At 38.8% G+C, this 18,878-nt stretch overlaps 1 protein-coding gene across 1 annotated transcript; it reads left to right on the top strand.

Annotated features, from left to right (window-relative positions):
• The first annotated feature begins 5,452 nt into the window (after window positions 1-5,452).
• On the top strand, window positions 5,453-18,878 carry REN (renin). The gene is made up of 9 exons (XM_060771528.2): window positions 5,453-5,523; window positions 8,405-8,561; window positions 8,693-8,816; window positions 12,134-12,252; window positions 14,646-14,842; window positions 16,694-16,816; window positions 16,979-17,123; window positions 17,873-17,971; window positions 18,682-18,878. Exons 1-9 carry the CDS (start codon window positions 5,453-5,455, stop codon window positions 18,841-18,843), a joined length of 1,197 nt encoding a protein of 398 aa, XP_060627511.2. The 3' UTR covers window positions 18,844-18,878.

Genomic DNA, 18,878 nt, shown 5'->3' with positions numbered 1-18,878 from the left:
ATTTTGAATTGATGGGAAAGCTGTTGCCTTTCTCTTGGTGGGATCATGCTCAGAACATAAACAAAGTCCACTAAGTGACCTGGAAGTGGATTTATAACTGCCATCTCCTCTCCTGGGTCTTTCTCGTGTTCCCTTTACAGCTACGCAATGCAAGCAGGAATTGCTGATTTCTTGCCCTCTGACTAAAACTGCTTGCCTGGAGGCCAGGAGACTGGGCAGTATGACGCAGTACAGAGCCTGAAAGGGTGGGAGTTTCTCAGTCTTCCTTGTGGGAAAAGGCAGGAGGCCACCCTCTTGTTTCTGAAACCAAGGTAGTTCATCAATAAAGCTCCAGGGCAAAGGCACCAAGGACTGGGATGGGAAAGGAAAACGGATAAAACTTGAATTCATCAAGAGTATGGGTAGGAAAGTTTATTGTAGGCATATTTTAAAAGGATTCTAAGGAATCAAAACAAATATGGAGTGCATAAAATTATGTCTTTATTGTATAATCACCTTATTCTAATACACAGAATGTTATGGGATCCAGTTGTCAAGTTATTTCCAGCTTATGATGACCCTAAGTCAGTGGTTCTCAACCTGTGGGTCCCCAGATATTTTTGCCTTCAACTCCCAGAAATCCTAACAGCTGGTAAACTGGCTGAGATTTCTGGGGGTTGTAGGCCAAAACACCTGGGGACCCACAGGTTGAGAACCACTGCCTAAGGCAAACCTACCTTGGGGTTTTCTTAGCAAGATTTCTTAAAAGTGAACTTGCCATTAGTTTCCTCTGAGACTGGGAGAGGGCGGGTCCCACAGGTTCACCAAAGTGGTGGGTTTCCATGGCCAAGCTGGGAATCATGGTTTCCTCCATTATCAATCAAACACTGAAACCACTACACCATGGTAGCTCTATTCCCTCCACTTCATCTTCCATCTTTTCTTTTTCTTTTTTGTATATATAAGTTGGTTAAAGACAGAAAGCCAAAATGGGAGCACAATTATTGATAGTATCACTAAGAGCTGGCTGTACCCTTGCACCTGAAAAGCCATGCCATTTCTTGACTTGGAGCAATTTATGCAACCAAAGTATGCTTGTGAAAATTAAGAGCTATATGTATCCATGATGTGATGGCTGATCTTGTAATTTATATAGACTGGGCACAACTAGCAACTAGTGGAAGGGTTAATTACACGAGGAAGGGTTTATGTCCCATGCACAATGAGCCCAGCATGGATATGGGCACCGCATCCTTTATTCAGAACAAACAAGAAAGTAGTGTTTAGCCGCATGTGTGGTATGTAATGTAATCATCAGTTTAATTCTGCAGGTGAGGTGAGAAAAGATTAGAAATATTGGAAAATTACTGTAAATACAAAAAAAGATATCACTATAAATAACATTAGACATAAGGTGAGAACAATGTGGCCCATCACATACAGATGCTGAACCTTCCATGCTGGAGGAAAAAACCAACCCTAAAAATAGACACCCACTCCCGAAATCCGCAGAAAGCATTACCATTGCCATAACAGTATTTGCATTTGTGTACATAATGAAATATCTTGGAGATGGGAACCAAGTCTTAACACAAAATCCATTTATGTTTCATATACATCTTGTACTCATTGCTGAAGGTCATTTTTATATCATGTTTTAAATAATTTCATGTAGGAAACAAAGGTTGGGTACATTGAACAATTAGAAAGCAAAACCTCCCATGTGGATGATTTTAGAGAATTTTAGAGAATTTCAGATTTCCAGATATGAGATCTGGAATTCCAGATATGGGATCAATCTATAGTAAAGTGTCATAAACACCTATAAGCTCCTCTAATATAATAGTTCTTATTTCTCGTTCCTGTCCAAACCTGTTTCTATAACTCAACACAAAGACAGTGTCCTCTTCAAACCATGTTTGGCTAAAATAATTTCTTGAAGTATCATAATGGTCCAGAAAAGAACCAAAAGATGGAGAAATTGCTTTATACCCTCACTGAGAGGTATTTAGGAGGGCTTGGGGTAATCATTCAAATTAAAATTATTTAGGGTAAAGCAGAGGGTCCCCAGGATGATTAATGTTCCTCCCACCTCCAAGGGTTGTCCCTTTGCTTAAGTAGATCCAAGGGTTTTCTTATCACAAAGCCTTGGGTTTTTTGTTGTTGTTTTCCTAAATGCTTTGCCTTGTCAAAAACCTTGATGCAAGTTGTGTGTATACAGAAACTCACTGCAAGTTTCCCATGCCTCTCTTTGTTATAAAATGTTTCACCAAAGGTCACTAAGGCCATTGCAATAAATGCAACTCCGCTGTTATTTGGAGGAGCTCCCTAGTCAATTGCCACACATAGCTCATAATATCTTTATGTTGCAAGATCTTTGTTCTGGCCCTTTCTGACCTTTAACCCATTAAGCAAAAAAAAAAAGTTTGGGAAAATCCTTCCTCACAAACATAATGCCCAAAGCCATCTGTGGGGAAATAAACAGGGTCAATCATTCAAGAGTGCTGAAATGCTCTTGCAATTGCCCATAGAAATAGATTACCTTTCCCTATGGAAGCCCAAGGATTTACCTAGATTTGATGAACCATGAGGCCCCTAAATCCATAAGATTTAGTGCATGGCTCGTTCCTTTTAGTTTATGCACAAACTGTAAGACCATAACTAAAATAATTTGTTTTGCTCTCTTGTTCATGGCCCAGACTTTCCATAAATGCCACAGGTTGAAGGAGATGCTTTATGTGACATTTATCACATGGTTTAGGCCTTGTATGGTTGATTCCTCCCTCCTACCTCAATTTCCCTAATAAACAGCTGGTAAATACAAACCAAACAAGAACTATAATCATAGCTGGAATACAGGTATATCTTAGTTAATTAAGCCTTCGAGAAAGAAGCTTATTTCTACACAGCATTTTTATATTTGCCAAGCTTCTACATGTCTTTTTTCTAGAAAGGTGATGAAGGAGAGTTGGAAAAACATAAGTGTCAGTGTCAGAATAAAGAAACACCTTTTGATTTAATTGTATTTTGTGTTGCTGAGGTTGGGCATGTTGCTCAGCAATGAGTCTGCTGAGGGATCAATGAAGCCCTCCACAATTGTCTATCCTACCCTGGTGTTCTAGATTCTGTCCCAAATTGAAAGCATATAAAGCAGTGGTTCTCAACCTGTGGGTCCCCAGATGTTTTGGCCTTCAACTCCCATAAATCCTAACGGTTGGTAAACTGGCTGGGATTTCTGGGAGTTGTAGACCAAAACACCTGGGGACCCACAGGTTGAAAACAACTTATATAAAAAATAGGAAGAAGCCTATGAGCTTCTTCAAAGTGTGACCACAGTAAACAATTGTACTGCATTCATTAATATGTTTTATGCTACAGACAGTGGGATCTGCAATTCAGTGAACTATTTAAAATGTGCAGTTTAGAAATCTCTATTGCACTATCCTCAACTACCACTCTGCATTCTCCAAACTACAAATCCCATAATTGCACAGTATGTGGATATGGCAGTTAAAGTGGCATCAAAGTGCTACAATTATATGCTACAAGTCTGTGCTATATGTATGTGTGTGAATCATCACCACCATAGGTGATCACTTGTGGCCGAGAATCATTCTCTTCCAGGTGTAGAGTCTTGATGGTAGATGCGTAGATGACTGTGAATATCTACTCTGGATCCACATGATCTTTCATATTGAGAGCATAGATTTCCAGATGGAAGGTGGTCATGGCAAGGGTTTGTTCATTGTGCCTTCCTCTTGGCACGTTTCTCCCTTTTGCCCTCTATTCATGCCTTTTCTAAATCCATAGCCCCATTGATAACAGCTAACCTCCGGTTACAATGCCCAAGTGTCAGGGCTTCTCGATGTTTATGCCATATTTTTAAAGGTTACTTTTAAGCCCATTTTAAAATCTCTTTTATTGTCCACCAACATATCATTTTTCCAGTCTTGAGTTGAGAATAAAGCAACTGCTTTGAGAGATGGTGATCAGACATTCAGACAATGTAGCCAGTCCAGTGAAGGTGGCATCAAAAAGCTACAATTATATGTTATAATTTTGTGTTTTAATTATATGATGTAAATGTACCCTTTGAGGCAGTACAGAACAGGTGTATTCCTGTTCCAGCAATGTTTTCCGGTAATTGTAGCAGCTTTTCATGGTTAGAGGGAGAAGGGATTCGTACTCTGAAAACAGGGTAAATGCTAATAAGTAAGATTTGTGTATGCATAAAAAGCAATGCCTTTTGCTTTCTGTATTATAGTGAACAATGCTCTCACATAGACACTTCCATGTACAGAAGCTGGTTTGATCAATGATGATTCTTACTTGTATAATGGCTGCTGGCTAGATTAAGATGGGCAAATATAGTAGACCCTTAGTATTCACTGCTGTTTGGCTTCAAATTCCCCCATGAATACCATCATCCATGAACGCTCAGGTCTCATTATGTACAACGACATTGTAAAATTTATTTATTTATTTACTCTATTTACTCTATTTATTCCCTGCCCTTTCTACTCCAAAGGGGAGTCAGAGTGGCTCCTGCAAAACTTCTGCAAAAAGAGTGGCTCCTGCAAAACTTCTGCAACTCCTGCAAAAATTCAATGCTGCATCGTGCAAATAATAATGATGTTCCTTAGATAAAATGGCAAAATCAAGCTTTATTTTTGGATATATATATAAGCTGTGTACAGTTGAATCAGTGGATGCAAAACCCATGGGTATGGAGAGTCAATTATATTCCTGTTTGCCTCTTCCCTGCTCATTGAAGCAGCTCAGTGATCTGACTCCCTCTGTCCAATTACCATTTCTCTAATTGTCTGGAACACATATATTTAGGGAAATGCACTGATTCCATAACTATTCCAAAATAAGAATTGTCCGGTTCTACATCCTCCTTAATAAAGATCAGAATTATCCCCCGGGCAAAAACCTCTACGTTGATAAACAGTCCAACCATATTGCCTCCAGTCTTCATTATAAATTTAATGATTATACACCTCAGTTCAAAAGAAAGCCAATAAAATCCATAGTCCAAGTATGAACGCAGAGATTCCCCTTTCCCATCCCTGCCAGAAATACTATTACATGAAAGGAACAAGATTGGCCTACTTAGGGTTTTTTTTTAAAAAAAAACAAAAAACAAAAAACTTCTCCAACATGCTAAAGAGGGTTCTTGGTTTGCCTCACCGAGTTACGCACATTGAATGAATCCCGTACATGTGAGATAGTGAGTGTGCATAAACACACAACCAATATGCCCTTTGCCAGGAAGCAAGGTCAAAGTGGCTGACTACCTCAAAAGTGTTTAAAGATTTATTACCTCCTTCTACCAATCAAAATAGTACAAACACAAGCCAGTCACATAAAGTTTTGCTATAAAAGCCCACTGGACCTGGCTCCTTGTTTCACACAAAAAGAAAACACAGATTAGAAGAGAAGTTTTTTTTTTACCAAAACCAGTCATATAATGCAGCTGTCCTGGGCCTTTGCAGTAGTTACCTGCTGCTTCTTGTCATTTTCCAGTGATGCTTTCCAAAGGTAAGACAATATTTTTAAAAAATCAAGAGTGGGCATGTTGATGGGAAATGTGTGCCTTCAGATGTTCTTGGGTTGCAGATACCAATAAAATTACATTAATTGAGGCATCAGTAGGTTAACTGTTTTTAATATTTACATAAAACTGTAATTTAAGATAAGACTGTATTAACTCTGATTAAATGCCTTCTTCAATATAAACGTGCTTACATATTCTTCCAATAATCACCAAAGTTTATTTTAACTATACATTTTGGGGGAAATGCTGTGTGTATATGAATAAGGAAAAGTGGGAAAGACTGGCACTGGGAGAGGAGGAGAGGAAGGCGCACGCTACACCGAGAGAGGAGAGGAAGGAGAGATGGGTTGCTGTGTGGAAAGGCGAGGATCCTGGCAGGAAGGCATGGGGCTGAAAAAAGCCCTTCTTTCAGCACCACACCTTCCTGCCAGGACCCTCACCCAAGTATAAGCTGAGAGGGGCTTAAACCTACCTGTTGAGGAATTAGAAATCTCCTGCTGCATCTATTAGGCAATAAGCTTGGGATGGCAGAATATGGGATCCTATCTAGCCATAAGCTAAGGTTGGTTCTCTGCCACTGAGAAGTGAAAAAGATATGAATGCATCTGGCCTGGGCATGTCCCTGAAGGGTTTTATCCCCAAGACAGACGGCATTGTTGGACTGCATCTCCCAACAGCCCCAGCCCACATAAGCCTATGGTGAAGCATTTAGAGGCTGAAATTCAACAAGGCAGTGCAATTTCCATTGTTCTAAAGGGGTTGCTCAAAACTGAAGAAGACAGGCATGTAGGCTTTGCCTTTTAATCAAATGCATCCATCCCAGTGCCAGCTGCTCCACAAAGCAGGTACAAAAGAAAGGCAGCACAACAACAGAGACCCAAATAGCATCTGGCAAAAAGGACATGCAAAACTGAACATAAAAAGTGGAGATTGAGGAAGAAGTGGGTTGTGACACTCAGGAAGAGCATACATGGGATAAAATATACCTATTGAGATTTTTTAAATGAGGTATTATTTCCTTTATCATTGGGAAAATAATCTAGAAATCATCCAAAATGTAAATACAGTGAAACACCTAACACAGTGAAGCACAGAAGACAGACAGAACCCACGTGTCTATTTAAACAATTTCCGTTGCCTTTCAAATCAAATATTCTAAATTTATATATGAAAAAGGTTTAGAGGACTTGCCAGACCATTGCAAGTATTTGCTGCCACCTAGTGCAATAGAGTGCTGTGTACAAAGCTAAGTCAGTTACAATGTGTTTATCAGCTGTTTGCAAAAGTCTACGCTTGTAGCAATGGTTATTAGGGCTGGGCGGTTTCGTTTCGTTAATTCGTAATTCGTTAATAATTCGTTAATTTTTTCAATTACAAAACGATAACGAACCATTCTGGAGCAATTATTAAAAAAAACGAATTTTCAAAAACGTTTTGTAAATGCTTTGTATTTCGATATTGTATTCATTTCGTTATTGTTTTGAGGTCGTTTCGTTATTATTTCCGCATGTCTGGGCCAGTTTTATGGTTTAATTAGTGAAAAAAAATTATAATATCACACCAACAGTCAACAACAGAGGGAGAGGGAAGCTTCAGAAGGTTTTGGAGGTTTTTTAGCGTATTTCGCGGTCGCGTCCGCCATTAACGAATCGATTCGTTATTGTTTCGGAAATCATTCGTTAATTTTTTACCATTTACGAAATTTCGTAAATATCGAACTTTTTAAAAGGAAAATTTTGTAATTATTTTAAATATCGAAACAAAAAAAAACCCCAAATACAAATCGATTTTAGAAACAAATTTTTCCGTTGTTACCCAGGCCTAATGGTTATAAATGGCCCTGGACTGTAATTTCCATCAGCCTGGCTTTACCAGAATCTGTTCTTACTCCAGAACTCAGCTTAATAAGGATTTTTCAAGAGAGGGAGAAATATCCACTGTAGGTTTGCATGTGAATAACAACATTTCAGATATCCTAACAGTCCATATTAAACTGAGGTGCTATATTTTCCTCTATTCATACCTCATTTTCAGTTTTAGGTAATTTTCTTTGTTACACAGTGACTACTTGGGATATAAAGCTAAATCATAGTTTATTACATGAAAGCAGTGTTTTGACATGCATTAGCTACTGTTTCTCATGCTATCCAAATCTAAAGAAACTGTGGCTCTCTGGTGGAATCAAACTGGTTTGTTTCCTTAATCATAATTCAAATCAGCTGCAATAGAGGTTTCTGAGATTGTGTTAAACTCTCTTTCATCAGATGTAGAAATGGGAGTTTTTAGTCTCCTCATCACAACCACACTAGAGGATTAGGTACACATGGAGGATCAACTTTTTAGGAACCACTGATCTAGACCTTAAAGTGAGCTATTGAATACTATTTGCAAAAAATAATTAGCATGTTAGATAATCTCTTTGAAGTTTAGACTTGAACCTGAAGCAAATCATTTGCCCTGTTCACATGGGAGCCACAAGATGCCACAAGTTTAGCATATAGCTCTAACAATACTTTTTTAAATCCATCATACATCCCAGGAAATCTGCAGCTTAGTACCATTTATTTTGAAAAGGATGTTTTCTGCCACCTTATGTTGCCTGCGGCTTTTCAATCAAGTTTTAATTTTGCTTGAGGTTTTGTCTGGTGGTCACTAATACTTTCTGGGATAGTGTTGTCTGAGCAGTGTGGGTTCATCACCAACAATGGATAAGATTCCCTCCCCACTCACATCACAAGCCCCTTAGTGTCAATGGCAATTTAGCAATTATATTAGCTAACCTTTGCATATATTGCAAATGTGACTGTGCCTCATACTCACATTTTAAAATTCTCTTTTATATATATTTATATGCATACTCATCAGAATTCCACTCAAGAAAATGCCCTCCATACGAGAAACTCTCCAGAAGATGGGCATAAAAGTGGCAGACTTCTTCCCTTCCTTGAAGCATGGGATATACTTTCTAAATGATGGTTTTTATAATGGAACAGCTCCTACCATCCTCACAAACTACCTGGATGTGAGTACGTGATATGATCCTGTGCAAAGCAGTCAACATCTTTAAATAAATAGTTATGGGATGAGCTGTGATTAAAAATGTAGGAGTCTGACACCCCATCGCTTCTCCTTTTGTTACAACGTGTGTTTCAGATGCAGTATTATGGCGAAATCAGTATTGGAACACCAGCTCAGATTTTCAAAGTAGTCTTTGACACAGGGTCAGCCAATCTTTGGGTGCCATCCCAACAGTGTTCCCCATTGTACAGTGCTTGTGGTAAGTCTGGATAAATATAAGACTCATACATGGAAAACTATTGGCAGTACAATATGAAGATGAATGCATATTCATGTTGAATCATTCCCAATATTAGATGGATGGCCATGTTAATTCCCCAGTTCTTTTCAATATCGATGTGAACAAACCGAAAGTCAACAGGAATAGAGCAGCAATGCCAACATGACTGCTGCCATAGTACCTGAAAAAAGGCACAATGTGTGCACACTTGTGAATAAATTGCCACATAGAATTTTATTCAGAGGGACGGGAATAATGTATGTTGCCACTTTATTCCATCTGTATTACAGATGTCACACAAAAAGAGCTTTTGTTGTTTAGAATATTAACTGATTTTTAAAACCCAGCACAGAAATGCCAACAATTATTCCCAGATCAACATCTCTTTTATCCTCATTAGTAAAAGGTAAAGGTTTCCCTTGACATTAAGTCTAGTTGAATCTGACTCTAGAGGGTGGTGTTCATCTCCATTTCTAAGTCAAAAAGCTAGCATTATCCATAGACACCTCCTAGATCATGTGGCCAGCATGACTGCATAGAGCGCTATTACCTTCCCGCTGAAGCTTTACCTATTGATCTACTCACATTTGTGTGTTTTTAGACTAATAGGTTGACAGAAACTGGAGCTAACAATGGGAGCTCTTCCCATCCCGCAGATTCAAACCGCCAACCTTTCAGTCAGTCATGTTCTGCAGCTTAGGGTTTAACCCGCTGAGCCATCACAGCCCTCTTAAGTAATCCTATGTATATACTCAGGATTAATATTAATTCTCTAATGTATAACCCGTTCACATTTACAATCATATATGAGTCAACACAATGTAATGGTTTGAGTGCTGGACTATGATTCGGGATACCAGTGTTTATTCATATACTTGCCCAGCAAATGAAAAACCCCTGGGTGAACATGAATACAGTACACTTCTTCCCAGAAACATACTAAGGAAAGATCCTCTGAACAAATCATGCCAAGAACATAATCACCTTATGGTAATCATAAATTGGAAATACTTGAAGGCACACAACAAAGAAATTGACAAAATAAGTACACAAAAGACAAAGTAGGAGGGAACAGAAAGGGAGGGAGACAGAAAAGGTGACACTGATACTGCAACTTTCATTAATCCTACATATCTAGGTTAACCATCCATCATCTTCCCAGAAAGATGTGGCCATGGTGGACCATGCTCTCGTTACATCCAGGAGAGGCTACTGCAATGCGCTCTATGTGGGGTTGCCTTTGAAAACTGTTTGGAAGCTTCAGATAGTCCAATGAGAGGCAGCCAGGTTAATAACTGGTGCGGCATACAGGGAGCACACAATTCCCATGTTGCATCAGCTCCACTGGCTGCCAGTTTTCTATTGAGCACAATTCAAAGTCCTGGCCTGGACCTATAAAGCTCTAAATGACCCTGGCCCAGTTTACCTGTCTGAATGCATCTCCCTCTATGAACCACCACAGAGATTAAGATCTTCCGGGATGGCCCTGCTCTCAGTCCCGCCATCGTCACAGGTGTGATTGGCAGGGACGAGAGAGAGGGCCTTCTCAGTGATTGCCCCTCGGCTATAAAACTCAGTCTCTGGCAAGATTAGATCAGCCCCCTCCCTCCTGTCCTTCAGAAAGAGGGTAAAAACCTGCCTTTGGGACCAAGCCTTTGGGACAGTGCAATAATGTAATAATAGGAAACCCTACCCTGCTGACCGGATCTGGGATGGTGGTTTTGAGGTGGTTTTAACAATTGATTTTAAAGTGGATATAACTGATTTCAATGTTTGTGTATATCTGTAGTCTGTTTTATGTTCCGGCATTGAATGTTGTGCTCCGTCCTGAGTCCCCTTTGGGGTTGAGAAGGACAGAATATAAATGCTTTAAATAAATAAACAAATAAATAGTGGAGCATAGGTTTAGAGTTATTTTTCTTTTCTGCTTTTCTCCTGGGACACATTATTTAATTTTCATTGTGAGGTTCACCAAATATTTGTCCAGGGAGCAAAGACAGAGAGAATGTCCAGATCTGTCAAACAATATGCTTTGCTGCCATAGACATCTATGAAATCTAGTGTGATTCTGTTGAGTGACATAACTATGCACACATAGATGGTTGTGCAGTAGCAGGGCTAAAATTGCTATGGATATTGCAATGATGGGGGAGAGCCAGCAGTGAAAAACATCTCTATCCGGAGAGATCGACTCCTTGACATCTCTCTCCCTTTGATGAGAGAGAAAACTTTATCTACCTTGCTAAAGATATGCCCTGCTTCAAAGTGTGTCTGAAACCATTATAATGGACTCTTACACTGCTGTGAGTCACTGAGAGGATTTCAGCCTCTTTATCTACATTGTAACATCATACTTTCCTAATATTATGGGAATAAAATGCATTCAGTACAGTGCAATGTTGTATCTATTAAAATAGTGATAGGTTTTCTCCTGCCTAAAGGAACAATGCCAGAATAAGGAGATAACATGTGGATTAGGGTGGCAGCATTTTAGAACATGTTCAACATTTGTTATGCTCCAGTTAGTGAAATTTCTCTTGTGTCCAGGGCATCCATAAGATGTTATATTCAGTTGGTTAAATCTATCCTATGATATTTGGCTGGGGTTAATGGATTAGTCACAACAAGGAAGAATGTTGCACTACTAAGAATACAGTTTGAGTGAGATCTATCAAGTTCAATACTGTTTGATCCACTATTCGTCTAACATAGATCCTAATTCAGGAATAGCATAGGGGTATAAAAACTTTTGTGCTGTATAATTATATAATTATCCATGTAGTCCACGGTGCTTCTGGTGTATCCAGAATAATGCAGTGCTTAAATTATAGATATTGTCAGAAGACAACTTTAAGAAATATGAATATTGACTTAATATTCAAAGTCATCAAATGATTTGAAGTCTGGCAAATATTTTCAAGATATCATCTTCAGTATCCCTGGCATTTCTGAACTTTAGATAATTGCCAGCATTTTGCAGGCTGCAATGTTATAGGATACTCATATATGTGTTAGAAGTTAGACTATAAATAATGACTATGTTTATTGGATAATTCTGCCAACTATATTTTAAAACAAGAGATGAAATAGGCAACTTTTTAAATTTTTCATATTTGATTATAATTTCTTTTGGAAGAATAAATCTCATTGACCCGGTAGGATTTACTTCTGAGTAAAGAAATTTAGGATTATATTGCAAGTACTGCAGTCTTTCATTGAGGAGTGTGAAATGTCAACAACCAGAAACTATCAATATAATTTCCTGTGATATTAATATTAATTATTTTTCTTTTTAGTTTCACACAACCGCTATGACTCTTCCAGATCAAGTACATATAAGCCAAATGGAACAGAAATTGCAATACAATATGGCCAAGGATATGTTAAAGGTTTTCTTAGCCAAGACATTGTCAGAGTAAGTGCAACAAAAAGAACAAAATAATTCCTTCTTTGACTTAGGTGCCTTTATGCTTCTCAAAGATGGAGGATGGTGCAATAGTTTCCTTCTGCCTGGTTAGCACAGGGTTATTCATGAATCTCTCTCACACACAGGGTAACATGAGTATGTCAACTCAACCAGGAAGATTCCCAATACAGGCAGTCCCTGAGTTGCAAACATCTGACTTACAAATGACTCATAGTTAAGAACGGGGGTGAGACAACAGGAAGTGAGAGAAATCCATGCCTCAGAAGGGAAATCCACTCCTGGAAGAGTGATCATGGGGAAGAGGTGTCTCCACTGAGGCTTTATCACCAAGCTTTGTTTCCACAACAAGTCAATTTTGTCAAATCCAATTCTGACAGGGACAGAAAGTGGAGTGAAATCTTTTGGGCAAATCCATAGTTATATGTGTGTGCATGCATATATACTCACACACACACACACACACACAAAATATACCTATTCCAACTTACATATTCAACTTAAAAACAAACCTACAGTACCTATCTTGTTCAAAACTTGAACTCCCTATAATTCCATATCTCTTGTGTCATTTCATCTGCCAAATATTTTTCATTAATTAAAAAATTATTGGATATTTCTTCAAATTTCCAGTTACAAAGAAGGACATTGTGAGAGGAAGAAAAAGAAAAAAATGTAGCTATACATTAATATAAGTTTACCATATTTGCAAAATGCATATTTTATTTATTTAGTTAGTTAGTTACTGCATTTATATACCACTTTTCTCACCCCTGGGGGGACTCAAAGTGGTGTACAATAAGTAATGACAAGATTAAATACCAAAATATATACAAAACCAAAGCATATATAGCATATAACTATAAATTAAAATCATATTAAACATTGAACATAAAAAGACATTTAAAATTAAAATATAGAATTAAAAACATCTTAATATAGAATTCAAATAACAAAATCCATTTTCTTGTAGTATTGATAGAGTATATATTCAGAGATAGCTAAAACTGAAATACCTTGTGACCATTGAACTGTGGTTAGTGAATCTTCTATCTCTCTTTATCCTTTCAGCCTTAATCTTTTGGCAATAGTAAAAGCATGCACTATCCATTTAGTTAAACTATATATCTTATTAATATAATTTAAAAGAATATGTATATATGTGTAAATAGCAAAGATTTTTCCAGTTCAAAACTGATATTGTAATATAGCCAACCAAAGGAACACACCTGATTCAACTGCCCAATATTAATGCTCACCAAGACTTTTTGGTACCACAGCTCCAATAATTGCTGCATGGCCATGAGAGCTGGAGGACACTGGCAATCTAAAAGGGACGTTTCTAGTTTCTGTGCTCATTCCATTTCTCCTAGAAACTGTTCTGGCTCCTTTTATTGTCATTAGAAATAGAACAATGTCAGGTTGCTAAAATTTCACAATCATTGTGTTTGTATTTACAAATGTCAAGTATAGAAGAGAGTTAGAGCCACTGCTTGAACATTTTCAAGGACAGCCAAAGTCCGCTATTCTCATTAAGAACTATATGTTCCCATGGCCAACTAGCTACGGTTTGTTGTTATGTGGTAAAACAATGCTTTATTGAAAAGAACAAAGATCAAACTCTGTTTTCTGATCCTGGCTTTTCCCAGTAATCCACAGTACAAATCAGTATTGTGCCAGTAGTAAATTGTTCTAGGATTATGTGAAAGACTGGGGCCAAGAACTTTGGCCTTATATAGCATTTTAGAGACATCATGGGTATTATTGAAGCAAGAGATGAAGATCCTGACTGCTGTCCCAGTAATTCCTTATTTTTGGCCAGAGCAAATGAGAAGAAAAGGAGGGGGGTTGCTGCCCAGTATTGGAATATAATTTCTGGCTACTATGACCAATCATGATTCCCCAGTGGTGCAGCAGATTAAACCACTAAACTACTGAACTTGCTGACCAAAAGGTTAGAAGTTCAAATCTGGGGAGCAGGGTGATCTCCCGTTGTTAGCCCCAGTTTCTGCCAACCTAGCAGTTTGAAAACATGCAAATGTGAGTAGATCAATAGGAAGGTACCAGCACTCCATGTAGTCACACTGGCCACATGACATTAGAGGTATCTACAGAGAATGCCAGCTCTTCAGCTTAGAAATGTGGATGAGTACCACCCCTCAAAGTCAGACACAACCAGACTTAATGTCAGGGGAAACCTTTACCTTTATGTTTTAATATGTGTATTTTGTCAAATGTTTTTAGGTAGCTGTGTGATTTTAGCATGGTTCCAGGATGGAGCCAACTTTAAAACTTGTTTTTATTCCTGTTAACTTGAAATACCAGGGTGATAAACATATGACTTTGCTTGTTTACTGTTGTTTTTCTCCTGTCATTCTCTCCAGGTAGCTGATATTCCTGTTGTTCAGTTGTTTGCAGAAGCAATAGCACTGCCCAACAAACCTTTCATCTATGCCAGATTTGATGGGGTACTTGGTATGGGGTATCCCAGCCAAGCTATTGATGGTGTTATCCCAGTGTTTGATAAGATAATATCTGAAAAAGTCTTGTCTGAGGAAGTTTTCTCCGTCTACTACAGCAGGTGAGTGTTTTTAGGCAAATAAAACTCATAGACCAAGACAACAGAGGAGAATACATAATAGGCCCCACTCAAATAGTCTTTGCTTTGGATGAAATGACAAAGGCTAATGCACCTACAAGGTTCACATCTAGATGTTTCCAAGTTATAGATCAGTATAATACTCTTTAAAAAGCCTTCAGATTTGGGGTTAAAGCAGGAATGGGCAAACTTTTTTGAAAGCGGGCAGCATGTTGGTTCTGGGCAGGCAGGGACAGGAAAGGGGAGAAGGCTGAGGGTTGGCACAGGGTGAGGCTGGGGGGGAGGGCAGTTGATGCATGAGGAAGGAGGCCGAGGGGGTGGTTGACATGTGTGTGGGAATGGCTTCAAACGTGGCTGCGAAGGGCTCTTGGAAGAGCCCTACACAGCAAGTTTTGGCTGGGAGGTCCGGGGCTGTGACACGCAGCTGGGGGTGGGGGCAGGGGCAAGAACCCAAGGGCCATATCCAGCCCACAGGCCTGGATTTGCCCATGCCTGGGTTAAAGCATGAGTTAATTTGAGCCAGCATTGTTTAACTGCCAGTATTTTATTTACTCCCAGAAAATGAACTTCTGTATAAGCACATCTAAGATTTGAGGCACAATTTTAGATGTTCATTGTGGAAACCCCAACATCAAAACAGAAATTTCATTTCTAATGTTGAATGTATGGCCTTGTTAAAAACTTAACTTTTAGTAAGACTGACTTCAATTTTGTCTCAAAATACATTAACAAGAAATCAAGCAAAAAAAATCTGAAAGAAATGAATATTCACAACAATCTGTATTTAAATATCATTTCCATAATTATCAAGTATATGTGTGTTTCCAATCTGTTTCCGGAGTGTTTCCTGTATGCTATAAGCATTTCAGTGTGCTTGTCTCCATATTACAGAGGGATGTTATGCTCAAGGGATTGACTACCTTAAGGTTTTCTGTCCATATGAAATCTGAACCAAGGTCTCAAATCAATAGTCAGAGTGGATTTCTTTGTCATTACCACTAGGGCAGAAAATTTGCTAGTACTTTTCAAAGATGTGGAGCAGAGGGCATTTCAATCAAAATAAAAGCAAAATTTTCTGGGTACCAAAATGCATTGATGCTCAAGTCCCATTATATACAGTGGTGTAGTAAAATGGTGTTCCTTATACAAAATTCTTTAAAAATATTGTTAAACCAAGGAAGGTTGAAACCAAGAATATAGAAGGCTGACTATATCTCACTCTTGAATCCTAACCCAGGGTACAAATTTCTGATGGCTCCACTGGAAGTATTTCTTTTTTTAGTAGGAGTTCTGTCCCATGGCTTGGTAATGTTACTGTTTTAGATAATAGCTTCCAGAAATCTCAAGCTGGCTATGGTCCACGAAAGATTTTTTTCCAAGCTTTGCTCTTTCTGTACTAGTACGGTTAATATGAATATGATATTTGGAACCTCAGCTGGCACAGTAGTATACCAATCTTTTACTTACAACTAAACTACCACCAGTCTTACTATTTAATGCAAAGAATGATCCCCTTGTATAGCCTCTAGTTTCCTTACCCATGACAACTAGATTCCAACAGTCTCAAGTCAAGGAGAAATAGTGTGTTATAGTTGTTAATGTTGGACCAACTCTTAAGAAATCTAGGTTTTAGTACTCATTGACCTATGAAATGCTGGAGCTTCAACCTGTACTATCACACAGGTGAGTCTGAGGTCATCCTACCTGGAGGTCATTAAACAAATTACAAATATAACAAACACTCTCTGTCCCCTCTAGGCTTCTTTTACCTATATTTTAAGGTAGAAGAGTAGACAGGGTAGGGATTGACTCTGTGATGTTGCTTTATCTTAGAAACTCTGAGATGAATACTGGGGGAGAGATTATCCTGGGAGGCAGCGACCCATCTTACTACACTGGGGACTTCCACTATGTCAGCATTAGCACACCAGGCTACTGGCACATTGATCTTAAAGGGTAAGTGGCATGCATGTTACAACCAGGAGGTGGGGAAGGCAGACTGACCATCAGGCAGGGGTCACTAAGCCCCAGTGATCATGTCCCCTGAACCATGAAATTTGGGGGGGGGGGGTATAAGGGTCTGTCTGAAAACTGAACGGCTGTTTGATTTCTTTACAGGGTGTCTCTGGGCAGTGAGATGCTTTTCTGTCATGAAGGTTGCACAGCAGCAGTAGATACTGGGTCCTCCTTTATTACCGGTCCAGCTAGTGCTGTGTCTATATTGATGAAATCCATAGGAGCTACTTTGCTTGAAGAAAGAGATGTAAGCAAATTGAACATTTCTGCTGTAGTGTTGGACAAGAAGATGACTTTCCAAAAAGTTCTAAGATTAAACTTATTTATTTATTTACAATATTTCTATTCCACCCTTTGCACCTTGAAGGGGACTCAGGGCAGATCACAGAACAAACATATGCAACAAACATTCAATGCCATTTTATAAACAAACAAGACAGACAATTATACATAGATATAGGTATATATCAGTTTTTCCCATCTTCGGCACCTTGGAGGATTTGTGCTCTGTTCCAGCCACCAGGGTCGGGATAGGGGGTTGCTGTTGCTCCAGCTCCCTGCCGAAGAGCTTTGTTTGTAACTTCTTCCATTTGATTGAATCGCCAGCATCCCTTATGGGTGCCTCAGAATACCTCCCCGCTTTTAAGTGGTACCTATTTATCTACTCACATTTGCTTTCAAAATTCTAAGTAGGTGGAAGCTGGGCCAAAGGCCAAGAGCTTACCCTGAGCCAGACTTCAAACTGGCAGCCTTTTGATTGACACGATTTACTGCAGCTAAAGCCCAGCCCAAAAAGTCTAGTTGCCTTCCTGGGTATACAAGTACACGCTTTGTGGGCAGAATTTAACACAAATTTGCTTGTAGATTGCCTTGGAAAAAGAGATTCCCATCGAATTAGGAATTAAGCAGTTTTATCTTCCTACAGGATCTAAAACTTTATATGAGTAGGCTCTAAAGTTTTCCTCCTCCACTAATTCCTCTTTTTTTCTTATGCAGTATGTTGTTGAATGCAAGAAAATCCATTTGCTGCCTGATATTTCCTTCCATCTTGGAGACAGATCCTACACTCTCAGTGGCCATGCCTATGTCCTCCAGGTGAGATGCTTGAACATAGTTTGCAATGAGAAGCTAGGAAAAAATAGTAGTTGGAAGGGAGACACTTATTTCTCCATGAATTTCCATCAAAGAACATGCTGGTTTTTGCATGTTATTCTTTCTAGCAAATTGAAAAGTACACCTCATTCCAAATCCCACTTTTTAGGCATCCAGTTTAAATACAGTGCTGTTTCCTCCAAATAAGGTGTTTTTAGACTCCATTTCATTCTTCAACTAAATTTTCAATGTAAATATTTCCTTTTGCCCAATTTGGCACTTTAGGTGGCTTAAAACTACTGTAAATGATGATACTCAACCTAAAGTATTTCCCTTTCCATAGAGGAATGGGAATAATTGCAAGAAAGATTCTTAAATATTCAGACTTTATAGTCATTCCAAAAATTAAAACTGACTGGCAGAATAACTGGATTGATTTCATCACAATTTTCAGTCATTCCAAAAAATGAAAAAACACTGCATTTCAAACACATGCATAAGAAAGCCCTTTTTGGACAATCAATTGTACACAAGCCTAGGAAAGTTAAAGATATATGAGCAAATTCTGGTGAATGCTTTTGGTATCTGGCAGGTAGAGGAAAGTTCAGGCAACCAGAAAATGGGGGAGCGGCTTATAGCACTAATTTGTTAGGTATCTTCCAGGGCACTGAACTACCTCATTCCCTTGATTTGTTGGATTATTTTCTCTACAGTTTTCTGACTATGGGAAAGAGCTCTGTGCTGTGGCGTTCTCGGCTTTCGACATTCCTCCTCCTCTGGGCCCCATCTGGGTTCTGGGTGCTACCTTCATTGGGCAGTACTACACAGAGTTTGACCGACAGAACAACCGGATTGGCTTCGCCAGATCCCTTTGACACCAGGAGCCTACTGTTTTGAAAGTTGCTTTTTA

Source organism: Anolis sagrei, chromosome 4 (assembly GCF_037176765.1).
Source record: "Anolis sagrei isolate rAnoSag1 chromosome 4, rAnoSag1.mat, whole genome shotgun sequence".
Lineage (NCBI taxonomy): Eukaryota > Metazoa > Chordata > Lepidosauria > Squamata > Dactyloidae > Anolis > Anolis sagrei.
This window is presented reverse-complemented; position numbering and strand designations above follow the sequence as displayed.

Excerpts from the sequence above, each read along its gene's own strand:
- REN (XM_060771528.2), top strand. The coding sequence starts at position 5,453 with ATGCAGCTGTCCTGGGCCTTTGCAGTAGTTACCTGCTGCTTCTTGTCA. Across the intron at positions 5,524-8,404 it reads TCCAGTGATGCTTTCCAAAG|AATTCCACTCAAGAAAATGC; the intron begins GTAAGACAATAT and ends CATACTCATCAG. Across the intron at positions 12,253-14,645 it reads TTAGCCAAGACATTGTCAGA|GTAGCTGATATTCCTGTTGT; the intron begins GTAAGTGCAACA and ends CATTCTCTCCAG.